At 57.6% G+C, this 26,605-nt stretch overlaps 1 protein-coding gene across 2 annotated transcripts in view; it reads right to left on the bottom strand.

Moving 5' to 3' along the window:
* Window positions 1-20,020, bottom strand: part of CAMKK2 (calcium/calmodulin dependent protein kinase kinase 2) — a 37,605-nt gene extending 17,585 nt beyond the window's left edge. For both annotated transcript variants that reach the window (XM_056107136.1, XM_056107137.1), the window contains exons 1-7: window positions 19,905-20,020; window positions 6,436-6,946; window positions 5,809-5,856; window positions 4,522-4,575; window positions 3,907-3,958; window positions 2,025-2,158; window positions 453-489 (exon numbers count right to left, since the gene is read on the bottom strand). In XM_056107136.1, the coding sequence (XP_055963111.1) occupies window positions 453-489; window positions 2,025-2,158; window positions 3,907-3,958; window positions 4,522-4,575; window positions 5,809-5,856; window positions 6,436-6,897 (787 nt within the window). In that variant the 5' untranslated portion in view covers window positions 6,898-6,946; window positions 19,905-20,020. The remainder of the gene's footprint in view (window positions 1-452; window positions 490-2,024; window positions 2,159-3,906; window positions 3,959-4,521; window positions 4,576-5,808; window positions 5,857-6,435; window positions 6,947-19,904) is intronic.
* Between the last annotated feature and the right edge of the window lie 6,585 nt (window positions 20,021-26,605).

Raw genomic sequence — 26,605 nt, 5'->3', positions numbered from 1 at the left:
GTGTCCCCCTGGATGGGCCCTCGTATCTCACACTCTCCCCGGGTTACCGTCCCACTCCCACTCTCTGCAAATACACCCAGTTCCCCTCTGACTCGGGGCCTTGGCACCCTGCACCCCCCCCCCCAGCTGTCACAGGGCCGAGCAGTCCCACTTCCCCCCAGCACCAAATGCCCCAGTACTGAGAGGGGGTCCCTACTTCTGAGCCACAGAGGCTCCATCTTCCCGGCGTGGTCTGTAGCCGAACGGCTCGCTGAGTGGGCAGTGCTGGCCTCTCTCGGCTTTCTCCCTCATCCTTGTCAGAGAAATGTCTGCGGATGCATCGAGGGGAGACCCAGGCACTCCAGCACTGATCTGAACCCCGAGGAGGCCTTTCAGGGGCTCCCTGAGTGCCTGGCTAGACTGACAGGGTAAGGGGCTGCCCAAGCAGGGTAACGGGCAGCGAAGGCACTTACCCATGTACAGATGGTCCTCGTTGGGGTCATCCAGGACCTGTGGGCACAGCCACCCGGAGCCAGCCGGAGCAGAGGAGCGGAGGGAGGGAGAGAACAGTAAGCGTCCGACAGAGAAGATGGGGAGGCCCTGGGCACCATCTGGCGTGACTCAGAAACCCACCGGAGGGGCACAGAGAAACTCCTACGCCAAGTGTGCCATCCCATTCCGCCCAGACCGAAAAGCCTGCGAGCCTCACCCTGCAGGTTCCAAAAGACTAGAGGGTGACAATTCCTGCCCTGAATTGTTGAACATTTTCCTTTGTTCAAACTCTTAGCTAAGGGGCTGGAGAGATAGCACAGCGGGTAGGGCGTTTGCCTTGCACGCAGCTGACCTGGGTTCAATTCCCAGCATCCCATATGGTCTCCCAAGCAGCACCAGGAGTGATTCCTGAGTGTATGAGCCAGGAGTAACCCCTGTGCATCGCCGGGTGTGACCCCCCAAAAAAATCTCAGCTAAACAAAGTCCCATGGTCTCCAGCAGACAGGTGCCCTGAGCACTGCCAGGATAAGCCCTGAGGACAAAGCCAGAAATAAACCCTGAGCACCAATGGGGCAGCACCCAAACCAAATATGTGTGTGTATGTATGTATATATGTATATATATATATATACATATATATATACCCTATCACATCTTATAATGTAAGATAGGAGTGACAGCACAGCGGTAGGGCGTTTGCCTTGTGCGCAGCCAGCCCGGTCGAGCCGGGATCAATTCCTCCGCCCCTCTAGGAGAGCCCGGGAAGCTGCCGAGAGCACGGCAAAGCCTGGCAAGCTACATGTGATGTATTCAATACGCCAAACACAGTTACAACAAGTCTCAAAATGGAGACGTTACTGGGCCTGCTCGAGCAAATCGATGAACAACGGGAGGACTGTGACCGTGACACGGATATGTAATAAGATTATTTTAAATAAATAAATAAATAATTATTTTTGGTTTCCAAATTTCATTTATTTATTTGATTTGGGAGAGGGCACACCCTCCGATGCTCAGTGGTTACTCCGTGCTCTGTGCTCCTGATGAGCTCTGGTGACCATATGGGATGCCGGGGATCCAGCCTAGGCAAGCCACATCAAGGCCAGCGCCCTACCCAGTGTGCTATCTCTTCAATCCCGTAAGTTTCCCAATTTAAAACTCTAAGAGGATAGGCAATGACAATAACCCGCATAAGCAAAAACTTTGGAGCCTCTTCGCTGATTTTTAAGAGACTCTGGAGTCAGGGCCAGAGAGAAAGTGCCTGATACAGCCGCCTCCACCTCCCTTTTGGCCCCGGCTTCTTCATCGGTAACATGGACGACACAATAAATCCATCTCATAGGGGTGAGGCGTCCCTACAGCTCCCAGGCCTGGGAGCTGGGACGGTAACCGCCTAGCACTGGGGAAGGGATCCGCCTTGGATCGCCCGCCACCTGGAAGCCAGCGAATAACTCACAGGACTTTGTGATGATGGTGAGCCGATTAAAAAAAATCAGGAAGTCGTTAGAAGTGACCGGCTCTCGGGGGTCTCCCTCCACTGCCCCCCGCCTCACCTCCACCAGCTTCACCACGTTGGGGTGGTCCAGTTTCTTGAGAATGGCGATTTCCTGATACACCTGCTCAATGGGGCCCCGGGGCTGGATGCAGCCCCCCGGGGCTGGCCGGGTGCCTCGGGGCGGGGGGCGACCTGGAGGCAACGAGAAGCATCAGGTCAGAGCAGAGAGACTCTCCCTGCAAAGACACAAAGGCGGGAAGAGGGTGTGGGGGCTGGGGGCGGCGCTGCCCCCCCCCCAAGGGGCATCTCAGGCATCTGTTGGTGAGTCCTTCTGCCCCTGGCCCCGGCGGCCAGCGGTGCCGGGAGAGCAGCTGGGCCTGAGTCTGGGCCCGAGTCTGGGCTCTGCAGGTTGGCATCCGGGGGCGGGCACCACTCCTGGCGAGGGCTCGGCTTTCCGTCTCTCCACAGACGGCAAAGACATTCCCCCTCGTCTCCTAAGCCGAGAAACACGATGAAGCCAGGAATCAGGGCGGGGAAGAGTAAGCGCCAGGGAACAGGACTGTGACGAGCACTTAGCTTACTGCCCGCCCCGCTGTGACCCGGAAGGAACCCAGGGCCACTTTCTGAGGGAGAGCCAGGATCTGGGTGTAATTCATGCCCCCAGATACAGTTGTGAGCCGTCTCAGACGGGTAAGAGTAAAGGTGCTGGCGTCAGAAGGGGGCCGTGGGGGCCAGAGAGACAGGGCCAAGGTTAGGGCATCGGCCTGGCACACGGCTACCCCTGGCCCAACTCCAAGTACTGCAGGATGGCCAGTAGGTGTGGACCAAACCACACACATTGGGACAAGGAAGAAGGGGATGGACCAAGGGAGGTTAAGCTCCACGGCCCTCCCCACCTTCACCCAGACTCTGGAGTGACCCAACGGGCTCAACTTCCCAGCATGGTCACTGCCCAGTGCGGGAGGTGGAGGGAAGGGCTTGGTTAGCAAGAACACTCAGCTTCCAACGGAAGCAAATCAGCAGATGCCAAGGGGCAAACCACAGGACGCGGGCACGAGAAGCCTCTGACCTCACTAAGCCGGAGGGCCCGGCCCGAGAGGGGATGGATGCACTGAGGTTTCCCTTCTCTACTTCCCCACGGTGACATTCTGCCGGTGCTGGCGGAAGGAGCCCGGCAGGCAGTAATTACCAGCTCCTTCCGAGAAGGGAGAAGTGGGGGCTGCCCGCAGGGAGAGCAGGAGCAGGAAACACTCACACTCCCAGGCGCTTTGTTCTTTTTGCGAATTTTTGGTGTAGCTACATTTCAAATGCCTCTTAGCATTTCAATTTGTTTGATTCACCATTTAAAGATGTATTTTAGGGCATAAGAGGTGTCCGATCACATCACCACCGTCTAACCCAGTACAATTTCATGATCACCCCCACACACACACAAGTCTCACACCGCTCCCCGCCCCAGCGCTGAAAACCACGGGTCTCTCTCCTGCCCCTGCATTGCTCTCTATCCCGGACATTTGATGTAAATAAAACCACACGAGGCTTGGCCTCCTGGGTCTGCCTCATCCACGTCACTCCGTGCTGAGAGACAGCCCGTGCGGACTGACCCCTTTTGCTTCTCCCTTCGTGGGCTCAGGGACACTAAGGCTCTGACCGCGGACAGCGCTGCTCCCAGCACGCCTGGCCAAGCTTTCCTGGGTCGCTGCCTCTGAATTCTCCAGGTACTCTCTGAGGAGCCCCGCGGGTCCCCTGGGGCTCATCTTTTACTCTCCGAGGAACCGTCCCATTCTCCCTCCCGGTTTTCTGACTGAAGATCTCTGGGGCTCTGACGACTCAAAACGAGAAGGAATGTGGGACGGACACGGAGCCCCTTCCAGCAGCCTCTACCCGGCCTTGGCCTGGGCCCCGCAGCGAGATAACAAGCCCCGCGCCACCAAACTCACGTGGAAAGCCCGCCTGGCGGATCAGCTTCTTTTTCGACAGCACCTTCATGGCCTGCGGGGGGAAGACCCCGGGTTCCATTAACGCAGGAACGGGGAGAAGCTCCCTCGACCCCTTGTGGCCAGGGAGGGGGAGGGGCGAGCCGGGCAGAGGCAGGAATCCGGGGTGCTTCCAAGACCCCGGGCCAGCAGAGCCAGCAGGGACACAGCCTTGGGTCTGGCTGCCCCGGAAGCAAATCACAAGGAGCTGGAGTGAAGCTCGGGGAAGGGGGAGCTGCTGGGCAGACCCCAAAGCCTCGGCCACCAGCGCAGTCTCACTCGTGCCGGGGTCCGAGTGCCATGGAGGGGAGAGAAAGGCGGCCCCGAGGGAGGACAGGCGTTGGCTGCATTCATTCATGCACCCCCCCCACCCCAGCCAGGCACGGCGGCCCCCACTCCCCACCACAGGAAAACTGAATAGGAGCCCCGCTTTGTCCCGAAGGCACCAAATGGACACTACTGAACGACAGGACGAGACACAGCGAGGAGAACCTGCCGGCAAGCCAAGTGCCAGCAAGAGCTCTGCGGTCGCTGGGGGGGCGGGGGGTGGGGGCGGGGTGCAGGCAGGAGGGTGCTCACGTAATAGGTATTGTCATTCTCGTTGTAGGCCAGCTTCACCACGCCATAGGAGCCCTGAGGAAGGGAGACGTCGTGACGCACTGGCCGGCAGTTAGGATCGGAGCACCCTACTGCGCAGATCTGCTCTGATACCGTTTGTTCGTTTGCTTGTGGGGAGAACAGCAGGCAGTGCTCAGGGTTACTCCTGGCGTTGTGCTCAGGGATGACGCCCGGTGAGGCTCATGGAACTGGATGTGGCGCTAGGGACTGAACCCTGATCAAGTGTATGCAAGGTGAGTGTGTGACCCGCTGCGCTCTCTCTCTCCGACCCTCTAATATTGTACTTCGTTAGACCTGCAGTTTCTACGAGGTTTGGATGCATCGCCAACATGGGAAAACAGGAAGATGCGATATAAGCCAGACTGAACCCTCAGGCAGCCAGGAGTGATCCCTGTGTGCAGAAGTGGGAATAAGCCCTGAGCACAGTCAGGGATGGCCCCAGAGACCAAAAACAGCAACAACAAAATGAAATATAAAAATTCACATTCTCTTGGGGCTGGAGCAATAGCAGAGCACGTAGGGCATTTGCTTTGCATGCAGCTGACCCGGGTTCGGTTCCCAGCATCCCATATGGTCCCCTGAGCACTGCCAGGAGTAATTCCTGAGTGTAGAGCCAGGAGTAACTCCTGAGCATTGCGCCCGTGTGACCCAAAAAGAAAAAAAAATCACATTCTTACTTCTTTCAAAAGAAAATGGGAAGATGTGGCCACGCTCATTTCCATGTGTGAACAGTTTGCCACAGTCTTCACCACTCTCTAATGTCTCCTACCTGACATGCTTTGTCATTTATTCATTTATTTATTCGTAGAGGGGCAAGACCTGGCTTTGCCCAGGACTTACTCTTGCCTCTGGGCTCAGGGGACCATCTGCGGTGCCAACTCTCTGGCCCCTTGCCGTCCAAGTTTTACTCACTCTATGCAAGTTCCTGGCCCTGGCAAGGATATTGCCATGAGTTAATGCAAAAGCAGAAACAGGCGTGAGGAACGCAGGGAGCCAAGACCTGTGTGGTTAGACGAAGCCCCCTCATGGCACGGGAGTGCCAGGAAGCGTTCTGAGCTCTTGCAGAGACGCGTTAAAATCGTGATGTACAAATAAAATGTCGGAACCGCCCACCAGAACCGCCCACCACCTCCTCTGCAACCTTGCATCCAAGAGCCACTCTCGCGCTCCCAGCCCCAGGGGCTCCCTCCAGGGCATCTGAGGCGGCCTTGGAAGCTGTGGCCGTCGGCAGACTGCTGGGGCATTTACCTTTCCAATTTCATCCTTCAGTGTGTACTGGTTCAGCTGGACGCAGTCCTGAGAAGTGGAAGCAGAGAAAGTAGATTGTAAGTGAGCTGTGACACGAACCTTCCACACTCAGGCCCCAGGACAAGGACGAGAGTCTCCTCAGCCCCCAGAAGCAGCGCCGGGAGCCAGTTCCTGCCCAGAGGGACCATCGTGCTGACTGCACAGTTCCTCTATGTTACTTAAAAATGTCATCTTACAGTGCAAACTCTTTTTTTGCTATTTTGAGGCTGCACCAGGCAGTGCTCAGGGCTTACTTCTGGCTCTGTGCTCAGGGATCATTCCTGGTGGGCCAAGGGGACCACATAGGGTGTGGGGGATTGACAGGGTGGCCACATGCCAGGTAAATACTACTCTATTTATTTTTTGGGGGGAGTCAGTGATGCTCAGGGTTACTCTGGCTCCGCACTCAGGAATTACACCTGGCAGTGCTCGGGGGACCTTATGGGATGCCAGCGATCGAACCCGGGTTGGCCGCATGCAAGGCAAACACCACTCTCTCTTTAATATCCATGTAACATCATCTAACAGAGGGGGCTAGGGATGCACCAGCACAGGTGAGGGCCCAGATCCCTGCCCCAGCTCACGCACCTGCAGGCCGGTGATAGACACATGGTGAGACTCCACCGTGGGCCGCCGGGGCAGCCGCGGTGACGACTGCGGGGAGCCCACGGGCGAGGAGGGCAGCGCCGGCTGCCCTCGGCCATTGGCGTGCAGCTGCGAGGGCTCCTGCAGAGAGAGCTGGCGGCCAGGGAAGGGCGGCCGGGGCCCCGACACGGCCAGGGACGCCTCAAAGGCAGTGTCATCCGGAGGCAGCTCGGAGCCATCAGCCCCCCGGGGCCGGTCAGGGGCCAGGCCGAGGTCCCCCGCGCAGGCCGGCTCGCACTCAGTGACCACAATGAAGGACTCCATGCCCAGGTGGAGGCTCAGGGACGAGAGGCCCCGCAGGGCCTCGCAGGGCCGCTGGCTGTCGCGGCTGCCACCCCCGCCTCCCAGCTCATCCTGGGGGGCGGCTCGCTCGTGGCTGGGCTGGCTAGAGACACATGATGACATGGTGCACGCACCCGCCTCATCCCACACTCCGGGGCTTGCCCATCAGCACCTGCGGAGACAAGAAGGGGCAAGTCAGGGACCCAGGCCGGGTCAACATCCGAGAAATCCTGGCCAAACACAGTGCAATCTGCTCTGAGTGTGCAGTTCTTTAGTTTAAAGGCCCCAGGGCCCGGGGATATGGCTCAGGGTTGGGGTCCCTGCCCCAGCATCCCCACACACAGTCATATACACTACCGAGTGAGACCCTTGACATCACAACAAGTGTGTGACTCCCCCCACACCACAGCAACAACAAAGGGAACAGATGGGGGAAATCGATTGGCTTTAAAAAAAAAAATCACATGCAGAGTGACAGCACAGCAGGGAGGGCACTTGTCGTGCACGCGGCCAACCCAGGTTTGATCTCCGGAATCCCATATGGCTCCCCACGCACTGCCAGAAGTAACTCCTGAGTGCAGAGCCAGGAGGAACCCCTGAGCACCACCAAGAAGCCAAGAACCATAATTGGGCAGGGAACCACTATTTTTGGACCAGGGTGATAGCATAGCAGGCTTGCACGCAGCCAACCAGGGTTCGATCCCCAGCATCCCATATGGTCCCCTGAGCACCGCCAGGAGTGGTTCCTGAGAGCAGAGCTGGGAGTAATCCCCTGGCCTTGCCAGGTGTGGCCAAAAATAAAAGCGAAAAATTAAATGAATAAAAGGCCTCCTCCGACTTGGGAATTCCAGGCTCAGGCCGGGGAGCTGGCTCAAAGGGCGGGAGAGCACACTCTGCATCCCTCTACTTCGGGCACCTCCTGGTCCCAGAGCACTGCGCCAGGAATAACACCTGCGCATGACTGGGGGTGGCCCCCAAACCAACCAAACAATACTAGGCAGAGAACTCATATAGGGAGGAAGACTCCAGTTCCATCTCTGGCACACAAGTGCTCAGGAGTCGCTCCCGGCAGTGCTTGGGGAACCGGGTGGTACCAGGGATTGAACCAGGGTCTCCTGCAAGCGAAGCATCTCTCTGGTCCCTGAATTGTATGGTTTTCAGGGTAGAGGGGTGGGTGGGCCATACCGGCAGTATTTAGGGCTTAATCCTGGCTCTGTGCTCAAAGATCACTCCGCGGGGCTGGAGCACTAGCACAGCGGGTAGGGCATTTGCCTTGCACAAAGCTGACCCGGGTTCGATTCCCAGTATCCCAGATGGTCTCCCGAGCACCGCCAGGGGTAATTCCTGAGTGAATGAGCCAGGAGTAACCTCTGTGCATCACTGGGTGTGACCCAAAAAGAAAAAAAAAATCACTCCGGGCGGTACTGGGGCGGGCAGGGGGAATCAGTGTGGCTATGGGGCACCGAAGATGCAAACCAGGGTCCCAGGGCCAGCTACATGCAAGGGGCCTTTGCCCCTGTCCTGCCTCTCCAACTCTGGACTGTACATTTTTAAATGATTCATATCTTTTGTGTTTGCTTTTGCTTTGGGGGGGCCATACCCGGCGATGCTCAGGGGTTACTCCTGGCTCTGCACTCAGGGATCACTCCTGGTGGGCTCAGGGAACTACATGGGATGCCGGGGATCGACCCCGGGAGGGGTTGGGGGTGGGCACCCTGCTGAACTATCCCTCAGGCCCTAAATGGCTCCTTCCATGTGAGGTGACATTAAAAACGAAAGAGTCCCAGTGGCAGAGCAGGGCCCGGCACTTGGAGGCCCTGGGCTGGGTCCCTGGCATCACTGAGCACCACTGGGATGAGCGTGGCTGCACCATCAAGTATGGCCCCCAACTAACAAGCACAAGAACAGACGTTCACACTTCCTCAGACTGCCGATCCACCGTGTCTGGGGCAGAACATTAACCTCTGACAGATTCTGCGGGAAAATGTCATGGGTGTCGGGGAGCTGGGAGAGAGTGTCTGCGGGACCCTGGTGCCTCAGGAAGGTGCCAGGTACACGTGGTGGTACAGGGAGGGTTTTATGAATGACTATAACGCTTTCCCTTGAGATGGCAGAGGGGGGTGGGGGATGTGGCGGGGGAGGGGGAGAAGAGAAAGTACAGCCGGGAGCCAAAAGCCATCGGCCCTGGCGGGAGGGCAGGGAAATGCCACTCGCCCCCTTGGGACAGCGCTGTGGAAGTATTTATGGACCCGCTTCTAAGTCAGGCAGTCCTGGCGAAGACAGTGACGTACAGAAACGGGCTCCCTCTGCTCGGGGAGTAGAGAAAAAGGATCGGCCAAGGGCCCGTGCACACACGCAGGCACGGCGTTGTCCCTGGACGGCTGATGCCCCAAGTTCACAGCGACAGAGCCGGTGACGAAAGACCAGCCTCAGGTATGGTGGGAGAAGGATGGATGCCAAGTACTAGGAGACGCCTGGGGAAAAATACGTAAAAAGTAGAATGACCTCTGACACCACAAGCCTCTCGGGAGCAGGATTCAAACCTACATGGAAACGCCGGACCGTGTTCACAGAAGCTCTGCTCCCCCCGCCCGGGCAGAGAAAACAAGCCCAGTGGCCAGCACGGAGGATGGGCTGGCAGGAAATCTCTCCCGACGGCTGGCCTGGGAAGCATCCAGATCTGACATGAGCCACAGCCCAGCAGCATAGGAAGCGTGTTGAGGGACACGAGGCACTGGCCGGTGCGTGACACCCACAAGAGGCGAAGCCTTAGCGACAGAAAACGGGGGAGACGTGGGGAGCAATAGGACAGCGGGGAGGTTGTTTGCCTTGTAAGCAGCCCACCCGGTTCGATCCCCGGCATCCCATATGGTCCCTGAGCATGGCCAGGTGTGACTCAAAAAGCAAAACAAATGAATAAATAAATCATTAAAGAAAAGAAAAGAAGACAGAGGGGACAGGAAGTGGGAGAAAAAAGAGGGGCCATTGTTCAAGAGGATGCAGAGTTTCAAGAGGGGTCAGAGGGCTAGTATGGGGGGATGGGAGGCCAGGCCTGCCAGGCATGCAGCCGGTCAAGATCCAACATATACACAGTCCCCAGGGGTGTGGCCCCACACACAAAGTCCTGGAAATAGACAGTTGACAGTTGTACAAATGCAGGCCTGATTAATGTCACTGAGCTGTACACATAAAAATGGTTATTTTGGGGCCAGAGTGCTAGTACAGTGGGGAACACGCTTCCCGCATATGCAGCCAGCCTGATTTCCATCCCCAGGGCTCATGGTCCCCTGGGCCTGTCAGGAGCAAGTCCTGAGGGCAGGGCCAGGAGCAAGCCCTGAGCACAGCTGGGTGTGGCCCCCAAACCAAAAATAAGATAAAACAAAAACCGGCTATTTTTTTTAAAAAAAAAGAAGAAAACGGCTATTTTTAGGCTATTTGACCAAAATTGAAAATAATAATAAAAGTATAATAAAACCCTTTTTCTTTTTTTCAACAAGCAGACAAGGCAAATTGGAAAAAAAATCACAAACCCGTAATAACTGCTTCTTGGCAGAGTGCTGAGGAGAACAAATCGGTACCATTCTTTTAAGAACAGAAATTTGGGCCAGAGAAAGAGCACAGCGGGGCGGGTGCTGGCCTTGCATGCAGCCAGGCCAGGGTCTAGGCCCGGCATCTCGTATGGTCCCCCAAGTAATTACCACTGAAGTGATCCCTGAGCACAAAGCCAGGAGTAACCCCTGAGTACTGCTGGGTGTGACACCCCCCCCCAAAAAAAGGTAAATTCATCCATTTCAAGCAAAATTCCAGGGGCTGGAGCAATAGCACAGTGGGTAGGGCGTTTGCCTTGCATGCGGTCAACCCGGGTTCGATTCCCAGCATCCTGTATGGTCCCCCAAGCACCGCCAGGTGTGGTTCCTGAGTGCAGAGCCAGGAGTAACCCCTGAGCATCGCCAGGTGTGACCCAAAAAGAAAAAAAAAATCAAGCAAAATTCCAAACGCACATTCTTCTGATTTGACCCATCGGGCACCTGAGTGTTCATCCCCTACGCGGACCAAGCTGGGGTGAGCACCCAGGGGCAGAGTAAATAATCGAGGCCCAGGGAGGCAAGCTGATGTTCTCCAAGACGCTGTTCGAAGGCCAGGGAGCGTCGGGCAGGCAGGCCGGGTGCCCGGCTGGGCGGCGCCTGGCCAGGATACAAAGGCCTTGGAACAGCTGGTGGATGGCGGGGGAGAGGGGGGGGACCTGTCGCTCTGTTTACTTTTGCTTGTGGATCCTTTGCAGACGGGGCAACTCGTTGAAAATCGATTCTTACAAACAAGAAAACAGACTGGGAGGGGGGCCCAGCAAGCTGTGGGACACTCAGGGGCGAGGGGGTGGGGGGCACAGGAAATAGAATCTCCGGCGAAGTCCCGGCCCTGTTGCCGGCTGCACCCCGGGTTGGGTGTTCTCTGGGGCCCCACAGCTCAGCGCTCAGCGGATACGCTCTTTCTGATCCTTATCACCAGGAAGAGGCCAGCAGAGCTGCGGGGCGGGGCCAGGTGTCCCACCTGCCATGCTCGCTTTCTCGTCTCTCTCACCTGTGAGTGCACAGCCCTAGCAAGCACCCAAGTACCTCGTGAGGCCTTGGGCCGGCACAAATCCCCACCCGCTACCAGAGCGTTCCTAAGACGCACTGCCACCTGAGCACGTGGGCCTGCTCCAGGGTGAGCCCCACAGCAAGAGTGGGTGGGCGGGAGGGGGGACCGTCCCCTCCCCAGCCACTGCCACAGGGCTGCAAGAGTTCCTGAAAAGCACTCGAGGCCAAGGAGACTTCCTTTCCTTGCTGCAGGGAATGCAAATGCTTGTCTCTGCTCCCGGCCAAGGACACCAAGGCAGGCCACGCTGCTCTTAATCAGTCTCTGGACAAGCTGGTGGCTGGCCAGGGCCTTGGCCTTTGAGGTCTGGAAGAGGAAGGAGAGGAGACTGCCTGGGCAGGGATGGAGGTGGGGCCTCTGAGGCAGAGCGGGGGTTCGAGAGAGACCCCAGGAAAGACAGCCCCGGGGCACACCTCAGGGCCTCAAGGCACTGGAGGCATCTGGTCTACCAAGGCCGGGACCGGCCGCCACTGGCCCTGTGAGACTTGTGCCCAGTCTGGGGTTCACAGGCCCCACAGGGGTCGAATCAAAAGTGCTCCTCCAGACTCGGGGGTCAGGGGTGCCACAGAGGCTACTCCTGGCTCTGCATTCAGGAATTACTCCTGGTGGCGCTTGGGGGACTTATGTGGGATACCAGGGATAGAACCTGGTCAGCCACGTGCCAGGCCAGCGCCCTGCCTGCTGTCCCGTCGCTCTGGCCCTGAGCACATCTCCCCAGCTGAGCTCAGCTTTGCTACTCTGCGAGGGGTCACGGGCACAGGTGGGCCAGCACAACCTTGGCTGCCTTGGACAGAGTGACTGAGGGCTTTCCCTGGGCGTCCAGCCCAGACCGGGGGCCATCTCCGGGTACCCAAACAGGTCTCCCCAGGGCCTGCCCCTTCTGCCTCGCAAGTGGCTGCCCCGGGAGCAGATGGAGTAGCAGCGCAGGGCTGGGATGAAGGAGAAGCTCCTTCCCGGCCAGTAAGCCAAGGAAACACCTCCCCCCCCTCCCTAGGGCCGTGTCCAACCCGCACTGGCCCCTGCGGGAGCCCGGGACCCACAGCGCAAGGCCAGGCCCGGCCAGAGAGACACCCTCCCATGGTTCCCTGGGCTGACTAAGTCCTGGGCACCTTGGGACAACAAAGGGACCCAAAATAGCTCTGGGGAGCCTGCCCAGGCCGCCCTCCCAGAGGCAGTGGCGGAATCCTTCTTAAGTGGACGCCGCCTGAGGGAAGCTCCCTCCAGCAAGGAGTTTCCGACATGACTCACCAGGCTGACAAGGCAGCCGCTGTCTCTGCACAACAGGCTCAAGAGGCCTCTGCTGGCCCAGACCTGTGGGGGGGGTGGGGGCTCGGGGCTGGCTGGGGAACCCATCGGAGGGCAAGAAAACAAAGGGAACTGGGGGCCAGAGAGCGCAGTGGATAGGGCATTTGCCTTGCACACGGCTGACCCAAGTTTGATCCCCGGCACCCTTTATGGTCCCCTGGGCCCATTGGGAGTGACCTCTGAGTGCAGACCTTCAAGTTAGCCCTGAGCCCCTCCAGGTGTGGCCTCAAAATCAAATAACCATAAATAAATAAAGCAAGCAGAATGAGAAAAAAAAACACACTTCAAAGCTGGGAAGTTTTCCAATCTTTGAGATCAAAGTCAAAAGATCCGAACTTAATGAGCACCTACCAGCACAGCCACAGCCCAGAGAGGAGACAGGAAGGGGGTGAAACTTAGTTCCTTGAGGGCCAGAGAGATAGTCCAATGGGCAGGCGCTCGTCCTGCACGCACCAACCTAGGTCCGATCCCCGACTTCCCAGATAGTCCCCTGAGGCTGCCGGAGTGACCTCTGAGCACAGAACCGGGAGGAAGCCCCAAGCTGGGTGTAGCCCAAAACAAACAAAAACTTCTTTTTGCTTGCTTTGAGAGACAGCCACCAGGATGCCACTGGCCTCCCTGCTCCCCGCTGCCTTCCGTGCCGCGGACTTGGCCTCCTGGTCTAGTGCATACTTCCAGCTTCTGCTCTGAGAGGTGTCAGAGTTACTGTCGAACAGGGCACTGAACTTCGGCCACTGAGCTTTCCAAAGGGACAGTGAAGACTCAGAAAGATGCTGAGCTTCCATAGCACGCAGCAGGCCCCAGGAGCAGCTGGTCCTGGTCTGAGAGTTTCGGGAAGGGGGTAGAAAAGACCAACACAGCCTGACCGTGTCCACATATCGCGTGTTGTAAGTCAAGTCCAGGTCAGGTCAACATCTGAAACAAAGGGGACAATACGCCCCCATTCTTGGGTGCAAGGGGACCCGGAAGGCACCGTGTCGCCCGATGCTCAAGAAAGAAATGCATCAAATACAGTCACGGAAACACCAGTTTGACTTGAGGCATGAGAGCCGTAGACTTTGCGTTCCTCGGTGACGGCTGAACTCCAGGACCTAGAACTTTCTAGAACACTGCCAGCCTCAATAAATACTGGCTAGAGGTTACTGTTTATACCACTCATTCCAAGCTTGCTCAGAAGGCCAGATGCTTTCCTTAGCTGCCCTGGAATCCACATTCCTTTAGTCTGCTTAGGTCTGGGAACCCATCCTTCCTCACAAAAGGTGCTGGGGGCGGGGGGGGGGGGGGGGGGGGGAGGTTGGGGGAGGTTGGGGGAGGGAGGAAGGGGAAGTGGCGGGAAATAATGCAAGGGGGAATTTTTTTTTTCTTTGCCAGCACCACATGTGGTTCCCTGAGCCTGCCTGGAGTGATCCCCCAGCATAGTCGGGAGTAAGCGCTGAGCACGGCCAGGTGTGGCCCACCCCCACCCAATAAGGTGCCCCTGTGGAGCTGGCCGCACCATCAGCTTCCGGGGGTCCCATGTGCCTCGAACCTAGTCAACTGGACATTAACTGTTTAACCAGATCCAAGGGGAGCCCGTGACCCAAACAATCTGCCAAGTCTGATGCTAGGACTTTGTGGAAACATAAGCAGAAAGGATTCCTTCTGTGAACTGAGTAATAACAATGTGTTTCCTGGGGCTGGGGCGATTGTACGGGGGGCAGGGTGCTCACCCTGCACTTCTCTGACCAGGGAGCGATCCCCAGCATCTCATATGTCCCCCTAAGCGCTGCCAGGAGTGATCCCTGAGCACCTCCAGGTGTGGCTCCCACCAAATACCAAAAGCCACTGGCAAGAAAACCCTTGGGTGGCTATCAAGGCCCAGGCTCCCACTCCTGTAATTTATATTAAAAGGAAGATTACTCTCTAATCCCTGCACCCTGATCCCCTCTAACTGCTGTCCGTTCGCTCCACTCGTCACGGAGGTGGAAAGAGAGCGCGCAGAGCTGGCACCCGTGTTCGCCCGTGCCGGGGCTCTGTGCAGGCCCCCAGTCGGCGCGGGGCTGTGGGCAGAGTGGCTGGCAAGCCGGGAGGCATCGGTCGAGGCTGGCGAGGATGAGAACAGCTGAGAGCGCTGGGCCTTTACACATGCTGCTCCGATCAAATCACATGCAAGGAAAGCCCCTTAACCTTTGTGTCCCTCTGGCTGCCTGGGACATTTACAGAGGAAGAAACAGAACTGTCTTTGGATGGCCGCTGTCGGGTTAAGAATGCAGTCCCGGGGCTAGAGCAATAGCACAGCAGGTAGGGCGTTTGCCTTGCACACAGCCGACCTGGGTTCGATTCCCAGCATCCCATATGGTCTCCCCCGGGCACCGCCAGGAGTGATTCCTGAGTACAAAAGCCAGGAGTGACCCCTTTGCATCACCGGGTGTGACTCCCCAACCAAAAAAAAAGAATGCAGACTCATGGGACCAGAGTGCCGGGACAGCAGGGAGGGCATTGGCCTCCCACAAGGCCAACTTGGGTTCGATGCCTGGCACCCCACCTGGTCCCCTGAGATAGCCAGGAGTGATCCCTGAGTCCAGAGCTGGGAATGAGCCCTGAGCAGCACCAGGTGTGACCCCAAAACAAAAACAAAAAAAAGGTGAGGTCACAGGTCTCCAAGCCAGCTCAGAGAGGGCGGCGAGCACCGGGCTGGGGTGCGCTGGGCAGGGGAGCTGGACCGTCCTCCTCCCTCCTCTCCCAGTGAGTGAGGGGAGGCAGGGCGGCCACCGCCAAGAAAGACTCGGATCCCAACATCTTGCAGCCTGGTAGGCCGAAGGCAGAGGGGCCAGGCTGAAGGCTCAGGCAGCAGCATCGCGCCCACCCACAGCCCTTCTCCCTCCCTCCCTGCTAGTTTGGAGGTGCTGCTAAATCCAGCTCCCTCCTTCCCCAGCCTTCTGCAGGGCACCCACGCCAGGGGCAAGAAGGCAGGCACCGGGGAGCCGCTTCTTGGGGCCAACCCTCCCCCCGACACCTGGACCCAGAGGACAGGGGAGTGTCTGGGATGATTGAAATCATTCTCCTTTAGCATAAAGGCCAAGTCCCAATGCACCTCGAAAAGAAAATCAAGGAGGTGCCCTTCCCGCCATCTCCTGCCCCCCGAAAAGCACAAGTCCCCCATCTAAGCTGCTCCCACAGCCTCATCCCAGGCAGCCCCCACAGAGCCCGTCTGCACCCCCCTGGCTCCCACCAGGGCCAAGGGGTGAGACCCCGAACTCCCCGAGCGCGCTGCCCACTTCCGAGGGCACCTGCGCCGTCCAGTTTGGAATCAGCACTCTCTCCCTGCGCCGCCGTCTCCCGACTATTCATGGAAGCCAAAGGGATAAAAAGAGAAAACATAAAAATAGTTGCTCGGCAGCCTCAGGATGGGGTGGGGGCGGGGGCGCCACTGACTTGGGATTTTCTTTCTTTCCTTTCGACAGGGAAAATGACGAGAATCGCTTCTCTTTCCCCAAGTGTCTCTGCCTGGCCAGTGCTCGGACCACAGACCCGAGAGTGCTCTGGGGACAGGGCCCAGGACCCTGGTAAGCAACCCCCAGCTCCTAAGGCAGGGAGGGTCACCAGCCACCCAAACTGCGGGGGCTCAGTAGAAGAGCATCGGGGCTCCCAAGTCAGCGTCATCCCAGGCCTCCTTCTAGGCTCATCTACAAAACAAAACTTTGGCTTCTTCCGAGGCTTCAAATGTTTCATAATTGGAGGAAAACATGCAGCAGCACCACCACAAACAGGACTGAAACGGAAAACGGGGCGGCTGGAACCGCTGCTTCCTCATTCTGGTCACTAACGCCGCCCCGCCAAGCAGGCCAGCGCCCAGCCGGGGCTGCCAAGGCGAGCAGGTCACCCCAGCCAGCGGGGCAGGGAGAGACATGGGCAGCTCTACATCTCGTTTCCGCCCCCCCCCCCACCCCGAGGAGAGCCCTTTGGAAATTATTCATACCAGAACTGCCCAGAGAAGGGGGAGGGGGGCTCTGCTCCCCAAGAAAACAGGCAGCTCTTGCTAGCCCGAGGAGACCCGGAGCTCAGGAGGACAAGAAATGTCTGGGCACAGGACGGATCTTGAGGGGCCTGTGGCCTTGATTTTCCCATCTATAAAATGGAGCCCCTTGGACCAGGGCAACATGGTTGGCATGCGGGAGGCCTGGGTTTAATCCCTCGACGCGTTCCAAGGAGAATTCTAGATAAGGAGAGAATGATGGAGCCGCGGGGTTGGGAGAAGGAAGAGAGGTAGCACTTGAGTTTCTCCTTTCCAGAAAGGGCCTCTGCTCCCGTGACCCCCCACGACCCTCACGCACCCCGGCCTGCACACAGGGGGCCAGTGACGCCACGGCTCCTTCCCAGACTCCTCCAGCTCCATTTTCATGTGTCCACTTCCCGGACAGCACTTCTGGCCAAGTCTCGAGGAGGCTGGGATGCGTCCACACCTGGCCACAGGGTCAGGACATGACCCGGCAGAGTGGCTCCACTCTGCGGATATACTTACCTGGAAAAAGTCTCCCGAGAGATACCAATAACATCACGGGCTTTCACACAATCATCGTGACGAAAAGAAAGGCAGGGAAAGGAAGCAAACCCTACAACCCCAGGCTGGAGTGAAAGCATGGGGGGGGGGGGGGGGGCAGGGGGCTTGCCTTGCTCGCGGCAGACCTGAGTTTGATCCCAGCACCCGATATGGTCCCCGAATCCGCCAGGCGTGCAGAGCCCTGAGCACAACTGGAAGCAACCCAAAAAAATGAGTAAGTAAACAAATCGATAACATCTTGTGGAGGAACAAGTGGGGGTGAAATGTCTCGTGCCCCAAGGTTAATTGCTTTGGGGGCTGTGGAAGCAGAGAAATGAGCCCCACGACCTACAGAGGCCTTTTCCAGGGCGGGAACTCACCGGGGTCCAATCCCTGACACTACATATGGAGAAGGAACAGCGGCAGCCCGCAGAGTAAAAGAACCACCCAAGCATCTATCATCCACGGCCTCTGCTCTGCTGGGAAACGGGGACCCATGGCAGCACCTATGGGGACGCTCGATGCGAAATGCCGGACACCCGGGGTCCCCCTGGACAAGCAGGTCAGCGACGTGAACTGCACAGCGCAAAGGAAAAGTGACGGCTGCAGAAGTGGGGCGCCAGCGACCCCCCTCCAGAAAGGCAGCACTGGAATGAGGATGAAGGCGCGTAAGGCAGAGGGCTGGCCCTGCCCGGACACCACCCAGTGTGTCCAAGGGAAACAGCCACTTGGGAGGGGAAAACAGCTGAGAACAGCCCTGAGAGCCTGTGCCCTGGGGGGAAAGTGTGAGTGGACCAAGCTTTGGCCTCCAGGCCCCGGCGGGCAGGAAAGGAAATGGGGAACCATCTGCTTCCTGCTGCCACCAGCAGGCACGCCCGGGAGCAGGTGACCAGTGGCCCCGACAGGAGCTCAGCCTCTCTGAGTCCCCCCTTGGAGCGGGTCTAAGGTGGGGGCGAGTCCCTAGGCCCGTGCATCCCTTCGTCCCGGGACCCCTGCACTGGGTCCATTGAGGTTCTCAGGAGGGACTCTGGGCCAGGGCGGAAAGGTCTTCCGCGGGTCAGCCGTGGACCCGAACTGCACGTCAGGGATCTGGCATCCCCGGCTCCTGGTCCCCCAGAAGCCAGGACCGTTCGGCACCCATGAGGTCCCCACTTTTCTCCAGGTGCTTGCCAGAAAGGCAACTGCCCAGTGGTTAGAGCCCAGATCTGTCTCCCCGCCCGCTAACAACCTGAGGCAAAGGCAAGCGCGAGCCCGTTGGCATCACGGCGCGAACTCTGGCATCCTCCAAGGCCACTTTCAGAAACAAGCCAGGCCCATCAAGAAACCCAGCGTGCCCCCAAGGACCCTCCTCTAATAACTGGGGGCAAACTGACAGGCCTGGGCTGCCCCGGCCACCCCAGGCAAATTACTTAATCCCTCTGGGCCCTTCCATCCAACAGTGCCAACTCCTAGCATGCCCACAGGGTAGTTTCACTTATCTACCCAAGGGGGGAGAGAAAAATCTCGGCTGCCTAAGATTCCGGGGCATTAACTGAGATAATGCCCAGACACACAGCACAGCAAGAACCCAATACACAACTGTCACCGGGGGATTCTGCTTGCACATGGAGGATGTCGGTTACTTGCGAGGGCTCACCAGGAATGGCTGCTGGGAGCAGCAACTGTTAGGAGAGCATCCTCCTTCTTCAGGCGCCTGCTGGGGGACCCGCCAGCCCCCCAGGAGCGATGAGCCCCCTTCTCTCTCTCTCGGGGAGGCCGGGGGCAGAGAGCTGGCCTACTCTGCACTCCAGGGCTGGAAGTTTCTTCCCGGAGGGCTGTGGGGACTTGCAGACCCAGGTGAGGAGGTGGGCACGGCCCGTGCCACCCAGGCCAGGCTGCAAAGGCACATCCTGCCGCGGCCCGCGGAAGGGCCGAGGAGGGGCGCAGGGGCCGGGATGCGCCCGCGCTTCTCAGCCAGGGGCCAGAGCTGGGGGGCGGGGGGACACGGCCCGGATCCCAGCACCCACCGCCCCGAGCGGGCTGGGCCCAGCATCCCGGCGCGCCCCGAGCCGGGCGGGGGTGCGGGTGAAGCGGCTCGCAACCCGCTGCGGTCCCGAGGTGAATTTAGGTCAAAAGGACCCGGAGCGTGAGGTTCCAGCGGAGAGATGGGGGGCAGGGGCACGGGCCCCGCGCGGACAGGCTCCAGGCGCCCGCTCGCCCCTGCGGGTCCGGGGTCCTGTCGCCGGGTGCCCAGCGCCCCCAGGGCCTGGGCTGACCCCTAAGAGCAGCCGGGCACGCGGGCGGGAGACTCCGGGGCCGCGCGCGCGGGGTCCCCAGCTGTCAAGCCGGGGGGTGGGCCCGGCCGCCCGCCCAGCCCGCCGGGCACTGCCCGCTGACATCCCTCGCGAAGTCCGGGCCCGCCCCTGCCGTCCGGGCGGGGCTCGGCCCAGCGGCCGCGGCCACCCCCAGGCCCCGGGCGCCCGCCGGGCGCGGGGGCAGCGGTGCCCGGTCCCCCACGTGGCGGGGCGTGGGGCAACGCACGTGGGGTCCCCGCGCCCGGGGGCCGGTCCCGGTGGCGGGGCTTTGTCCGCCCCGCGGGCCGCCGACCACCCCGGCCCGGCCAGGCTCGCGCCCCGGCGCTCGGGCCGCCGCCGCCGGCCCCGCCGCTCCCGCTCCCGCGCCCGCCGCTCACCTGGGCTCGGCGCCGCCGCCCGCGCTCCGCGCTCCGGGCTCGGCTCGGCGGGGCGCGGCCGCGCGCCTGAGTCCGCGCCAGGGCGGGCGCGCGCGGGGGCGGGGCCTCGGGGTCCCGCCTCCCGGCCACGGGGCCGCGGGCTGCGCGGGGATTGGCCGCCGCGCCGCGGGGCGGGCCGGGGAGGCGCGCGCGGGGCCCGGCGGGGCGCGCGGCTGCGGGCGCCGCAACTTGGGGCCCCGTCCCCGACCCCCGCGCCCGACGCCCGCCGCGCCTGCTCCGCGCAGCCGAACGCGGGGACTGCAGGGCGGCGTCGGAAAGTTCCCGGGCCTGCGGGACACCCCCCGTCCGCCCCGCCTGCCGGCTCCTGCAGCGGCCGCCACCCAGATCCCGGGTCACTGGGCATCTGGGGACCCGCCTCGCTGACCGTTGCTCTGGACCTGAAGTCTGAGGTCACACACACACACACACGCGCACACACGCACACGGCAAATTCCGGCTTCTCCAAAAGATGAGGCGGGGTCCGCCCACACTCCACCACCGGCCACACACACACACACACACACACACACACACACACACACGGCAGATTCCGGCTTTTCCAAAGATGAGGCAGGGTCCACCGTGTAACGCATCAGATTCTTCCCAAGTATCTCACTCTGGGCGCCCTAGCTCACTGGAGCTTTCAGGCTACAAGCCGGGTAACAAGCCTGAGTGTGTGTTGAGTGTGTATGCGTGTGCGTATGTGTGCATTTGTGCGCGTGTGTATGTGTGCGTGTATGTGCATGTGCGTGTGTGATGTAGTGTATGTATGCGTGTGTGTGTGAAACCTAAAGAGCTCTGCATCCGCCGTTTTCAGATGATCAATAAGCCCAGAACTAAACCTAAAAATTTTTCCCCAGAGAACGCTCACTGACCCTCCCAAGCCACCGAGGGAACCAAGTGGGGGCCAGAGGAAGAGCTTTCCTCCCGGCCCACTCCCTGGTTCTGCCAACAGCGGAAACTGACCGGTAGTAAGTACCTTGAGCCATGTGGGTTAGGGCTCATCGGGTTCCAGGCTGGCACAAATCCTTCCCAGCACTGCTGGGTTAGCACCGCAGGGATGGCCCTGGTGGTCCCCAGCTCCGCAGGTCCTGGACAGTACTGCATCCTTGGCTACCAGCATTGACCCACCTGCTGAACTGGTCAAGTATTGGTATCCTGTCTCCATCCCCCACCTCCTGTCCCCCCTACAAATGAGCAAACCCACATACAGGCCTTATTGTTCAGGGCATGTTTACATACATTTTATTTTATTTTATTTTTTGCTTTTTGGGTCACACCTGGCGATGCACAGGGGTTACTCCTGGTTCATGCACTCAGGCATTACTCCTGGCGCTGCTCAGGGGACCATATGGGATGCTGGGAATCGAACCCGAGTTGGCCGCGTGCAAGGTAAGCGCCCTACCAACTGTGCTATCACTCCAGCCCCGTTTACATACATTTTAAAAGGCAGTAAGTCACCATCACTGTCATTCCGTTAATCATCGATTACTTGAGCGGGCTCCAATAGCGTCTCCATTTGTCCCAGCCCTGAGATTTTAGCATCGTACAGTTTATGGTCTCTCCGAGAATACGGCACATCAGCTGGATGTCCTTGGCCATAATGGTGACATGCTTTGCGGGGAATGTGCAGAGGTTGGTGTCCTCAAAGAGCTCCACCAGGTAGGCCTCACACGCCTCCTGCAGCGCCATGACGGCTGAGCTCTGGGAGCACAGGTTGGTCTTGAAGTCCTGTGCGATCTTCCGCACCAGCCGCTGGAACGACAGCTAGCAGATCTCGTGTAGTGCCACGGTGTCGGGCTAGTAGCGGTGTGGCTTCTTCACACCACCCATGGCTGGCACGCTTTTATGGGCCACCTTGGTGGCCAGCTGCCTTCCCGCCCATTGACTTGTGCACCATCTGCTTAATACAAGTCCTCTCGTTCTTCCCAACTCAGCTGGAGACTCCTTCAGGGTTAGGGAAATGAGACCCATTTTAGCGACTGTTGTTGGCATATTTGGTACATCACGGGTAGCTTGCCAGGCTCTGCCATGCGGGCGGGATACCCTCGGTAGCTTGCCGGGCTCTCCGGGGAGAAGATGGAGGCTTTTGAGGCAATCTCTAATCAGAGATTAGAGGCAGTAAGTACAAATGATTAACTAAAAGGGATGAGTTATAGGACTAAAGTGACAATACAGCTGGGAGGGCACTTGCCTTGCGCATGTTTGACCCGGGTTCAATCCCAAGCACCCCATATGGTCCCCTGAGCCCAGCAGGAGTGATTCCTGAGCAAAGCCAGGAGTAAGCTCTGAGCACTGCCAAGGTATGCCCCCGTCCCTCCAAAAAAGATGAGTTAACGAGTTAACAAATTGAGTGCAAATTAAATTCATGTCAGTCTACCTGCCCCAGAAGGAAATAGGAGCAGAGAACAGAAAGGAGTTAACACAAGCAATGTTGCAAAGTTTTATATCTTTTAATGAATTGAAAAACCTGGCAATATAGTTCCAGTCCACTGTGAGCTGAGGCACTATCCTGCCGTCTTCTGTTTTCTCCCTCAGATCTGTATGGGAGTCCAGAAGGTTTACTTCAAGCCCCAATTTTGTTACCAGCCCTGTAGCTTTGGACAGTGACTTGTTTGCTCCCAGCTTGTCTTAAGCAGCTGTCAAGAAGAGACCCTCCCAGCACCCTGTTCCCTTGGGCGCGGGCTGTAGCCCAGCGCCTGGCACATACCCACTCAGTGGCACAACTCTGAATATACTTAGCACAGAGCTAAAAACCCCCATCAATTATGTATGTGCCTGCCTTATTACAGTGAATTAGAACAAAGCCGAGGCTATCACGGTCGCCTTTCATTGACATTCAGTCCCTCTTAGGAGTCATCCGTGCCAGGAAACCGTTTTCTTCTTGGAGATATGAAAATAGAGAACTGGCTTTGCTTTTTGAGTTTTCTCCTCCAAGAACACCAGGGGGTGGGGGGTGGGGGGGAACTATTCTAGGCAAACAGATCTTGTTGTCTTGACAACACAGATTGCCAAGAAAATAAGTAAACAAAGCATTTTAATCTTATTTTAAAGAAAACTTGAACAGTACAAGGGCGGGGCAGAAAGTAGGACTTGAAAATTATCCCACCCACTAAGACGGCATTATAAGCTCCTGCCAAGGGCTTGTCTCCCCCCTGCCAAGGGCTTGTCTCCCCCCACGGAGCTGTTCAACATTCTCCCGGGACTACGGCTGCCCAAACTCTGTGGTCTTGGCCGCACAAACAGGGGCGGCAGGATGGCAGGTTCGATCACACGTGTGCAACTGATGTGTTGAATATGTTTACCATTCAACAGGATGGTAGAAAAAGCTTGTCTACCCACCCCCAGCTCCCCACCCTCCTCCCCACAGAAAAAAAGGGAGGAAGAAAAAAAACAAAGTCCTTGTAAAGTTGCCCATAAACAAGCAGAGACAAGAATGCCTGGTTGCCCCAAATATAAGCAACAGCACCGAAGAAGCCAGCAGATTTGGTCTGAGATGTTGCTGAGAAGGGCAAGAGATAGAAAACTCAGTGTGAACGCCCCAAACTGTCAGGACATTCAAGGCTGAGCGGGTGAACATGAGGCAGGGTGGCGATGGTGGGGCTGGAGGTCAAATGTCCATCTCAGGGTGCTGAACGCTGGCCTTGGGGGCCTGGGTCAGGTCAAACCCAGGAACTCGGTTTCATCACTCAAAAACTAGCATCTAGCTGACAAGCATTAGAGAGGGAGAAGCGCCAACATCTACCGATCGCTAGGAAAAACTCAACGGTGTGTTCAACAGAGAGGAAGCGTGTTCAGCCAAACAGTAAGGTGTTTCAAAGGCTCTGGCGTCCGGCCGCCTTGGAGTTCTGCAAAGTGTGATCCTAGAATTAAGTGACTTAACAATTGTGCAACTCTGTGCTTCTGTTCCCCTCTGCCTCTGGGCAGGAAACACCAGAACTTCTGGGGCCTGAGTTCTCACCAGGCTGAGCTGGCCCTGGTGCCCTTTAGGGAAGAAGCTTTAGGTTCTCGGCCTCTGGTCTGGGCCAAATACCGCTGTGCTATCGCTCCAGCCCGGGCCAAATGCAGGCTGGCCAATAAGCTTCAGTCCTCTCCTCACCCATCCCTTCCACCTTAACCTCCTCACGATTCTTCTGCCTCTGTTAAGTCACCAGGAGTTTCACCCATTCCTTCCCCCACCAGGTGTAGCTCTTTTAGGAAAAAGGCAGCTGGACAGTTGAATGAGGGGTCACTCTGCTAGACCTGCTATATCTTGCTGCAGGAGCCAGGCTCCAGACAACCTATCTAAGTCACAGATGCCAGGGAGGGACTCAACCCTTCTGTCTAGATTGTGTTCTGCCAAGGGAAACACACAAGCCAAGAGAAGGGTCATTTTATCCTGCAGACTCCGCGGTCAAACGGGGCTCCGTGCTCAGAACGTCCCAAACCACGGTCATCGCTTGAGTGGTTCATTTCCATTTCAGAGTCTTATGTTCCCTACCTGTGGGATGGGCTGAGCAACCTTGCCCGAACCCAGGGACCTTCTTATGCTTCTGAAGCAGCGAGATTAAGATCACTCTCAGGCTGGAAGGGCTTGAATATACAGATCAGAAATGTTTTCAGGGGCTGGAGAGATAGTACAGTGGGGAGGGGGCTTGCCTTGTATGTGTCTAACCCGGGTCTAATCCCTGACACCCCCGACGGTCCCCCCAGCCTGTCCCCCCAGCCTGTCCAGGACTGAGTCCTGAGCACAGAGCCCAGAGTAAGCCCTGAGCACAGCTGGGTGTGGTTTAAATCCTCCCCCAAGAATAAACTGGGGGGCGGCCCAGTGGCAGAGTGCCTGTGTGGCATGTGATGTCCCAGGTTCAACCCACGACACCACACGGCCCAAAGAACCACCAGGTATGACAAAAAATAATCTTTTATTGTCTACATATGTAACTTTTCAAATAAGTGTAAGGACAGGTTTTTAAACATCAACATACCAATTAGCGTGTCTGTCTCTAGCCAGTCTCTTTCTCTGTGGCCAGCAAAACACCCTGATGAGTGGGAGCTGTTTTACAGCTTCAAGGAGCTCTAGAGATACATAATTTCCCATCAGAAGATTTAAATTTAACAGAAAGAGCCAACCATAGAACTGCAACATTTGGTTGCTTCCTTGTTGCTGTTTTGGACTTAAAATGGAATTTTTTTTTTTCTGTGAAAACTCAAGGATAAGGTAAGTTCATGAACAAAGCAGCAAGGGGTTTGAGCTTAATTGCAGGGCTGAAGTATGTGAATTATCCAGTGCATCTGAGTGACAGCATCTGCACACGGCTGAGCTTCACGCCAGCTTTTAATTGATATTCACCATCTGTATAATGAATTCTTTGACTTGTTATCATTTCTCTTTTCTGAGGTGGGGAGTGTTCTCGGGGGGTCCCGGGGCTACCCCAGGGATAGTGAACCAGGCCTGACTGCCCAGTGCTCTGGCGTTGTGAGCTGGGTCACGCCTGTGTGTGGCCTACAAGGTGCTCAGGCTCCAGCTGGAGGTGAGTAGAAAGGTCAGAGCCTTAACCCCGGACTCACTTTTCTGCCCAGAAAGATGGTTCTTGTAGCTGGTCCAAAAGCCATGAGATCTTCTCCATTTCCGTCTTCAGCCACGCCCAGACCCACTATGGGCTCTGGTTAAGTCCAACATAGCAGAAATCCATGGGGGAATCCCAGACCTTGGGAAAATGTGTGCTGACGCCCCAGCGTCCTCCGCTAGACCAATGGCTCTCACTCGGACAGAGGGGCTGGCCACAGCGCAGTGCACTCTCCCACTAACCACTGTGCTTACAGAGAAAACAGGATTGTCCAGGACATTTTCCACCAACCGGGCTGATGATTCAGACGGGGCTCGAGGATACGGTTCTGAGGCCTACAGGGGCCCATGTGGTGCCAGGCACTGATCTAGGTCAGAGCATGAAAGCATATGCCTTAACCCCTGTTCTGTCTTCCTAGCCCCCGAAAATATTCTTGAATACTTTAGGGCCAGAGAGATAGTAGAGTTAAGGTGCTTGCCATGCACGCAGCTGACTCCAATTCAACCTCTGGCACTGCACATGGTCCTCTGAGCACCACCAGGATTGATCCCCTGAGTACCAGTAGGTGTGGCCCTAAAACCTAAATACTAAACATGCTAATAACAGGGGGCTGGAGCGATAGCATAGCACGTAGGGTGTTTGCCTTGCATGCGGCCAACCCAGGTTCAATTCCTCCATCCCTCTCAGAGAGCCTGGCAAGCTACCGAGAGTATCTTGCCCACACGGCAGAGCCTGGCAAGCTCCCCATGGCGCATTCGATACGCCAAAAACAGTAACAACAAGTCTCACAATGGAGACATTACTGCTGCCCGCTTGAGCAAAAATCGATGAACAAAGGGAGGACAGTGCTAATAACAGGATGATTTCTGTTTGCTTGTTGTTCTAGTCCATACCCAGCAATATCGCCTGGCTCCATACTCAGGGATCACTCCTGGCGGCGCTTGGGGAACCTTATGGGACACTGGGCATCAAACCCAGGTCAACTGCATGCAAGGCAAACGCCTTACCCGCTGTACTATCGCTCCAACTCACAGGACAATTTATTAACCAAAATTTCTGTCTCCCATCTAAATACAAACCAGGCCAACTTTGCTTCGCTTCCAAGACCAAACAAGA

Source organism: Sorex fumeus, unplaced genomic scaffold, assembly GCF_029834395.1.
Source record: "Sorex fumeus unplaced genomic scaffold, SorFum_2.1 ptg000155l, whole genome shotgun sequence".
NCBI lineage: Eukaryota > Metazoa > Chordata > Mammalia > Eulipotyphla > Soricidae > Sorex > Sorex fumeus.
The sequence above is the reverse complement of the archived record's forward strand: the minus strand, read 5'-3'. Positions and strand labels throughout refer to the sequence as shown.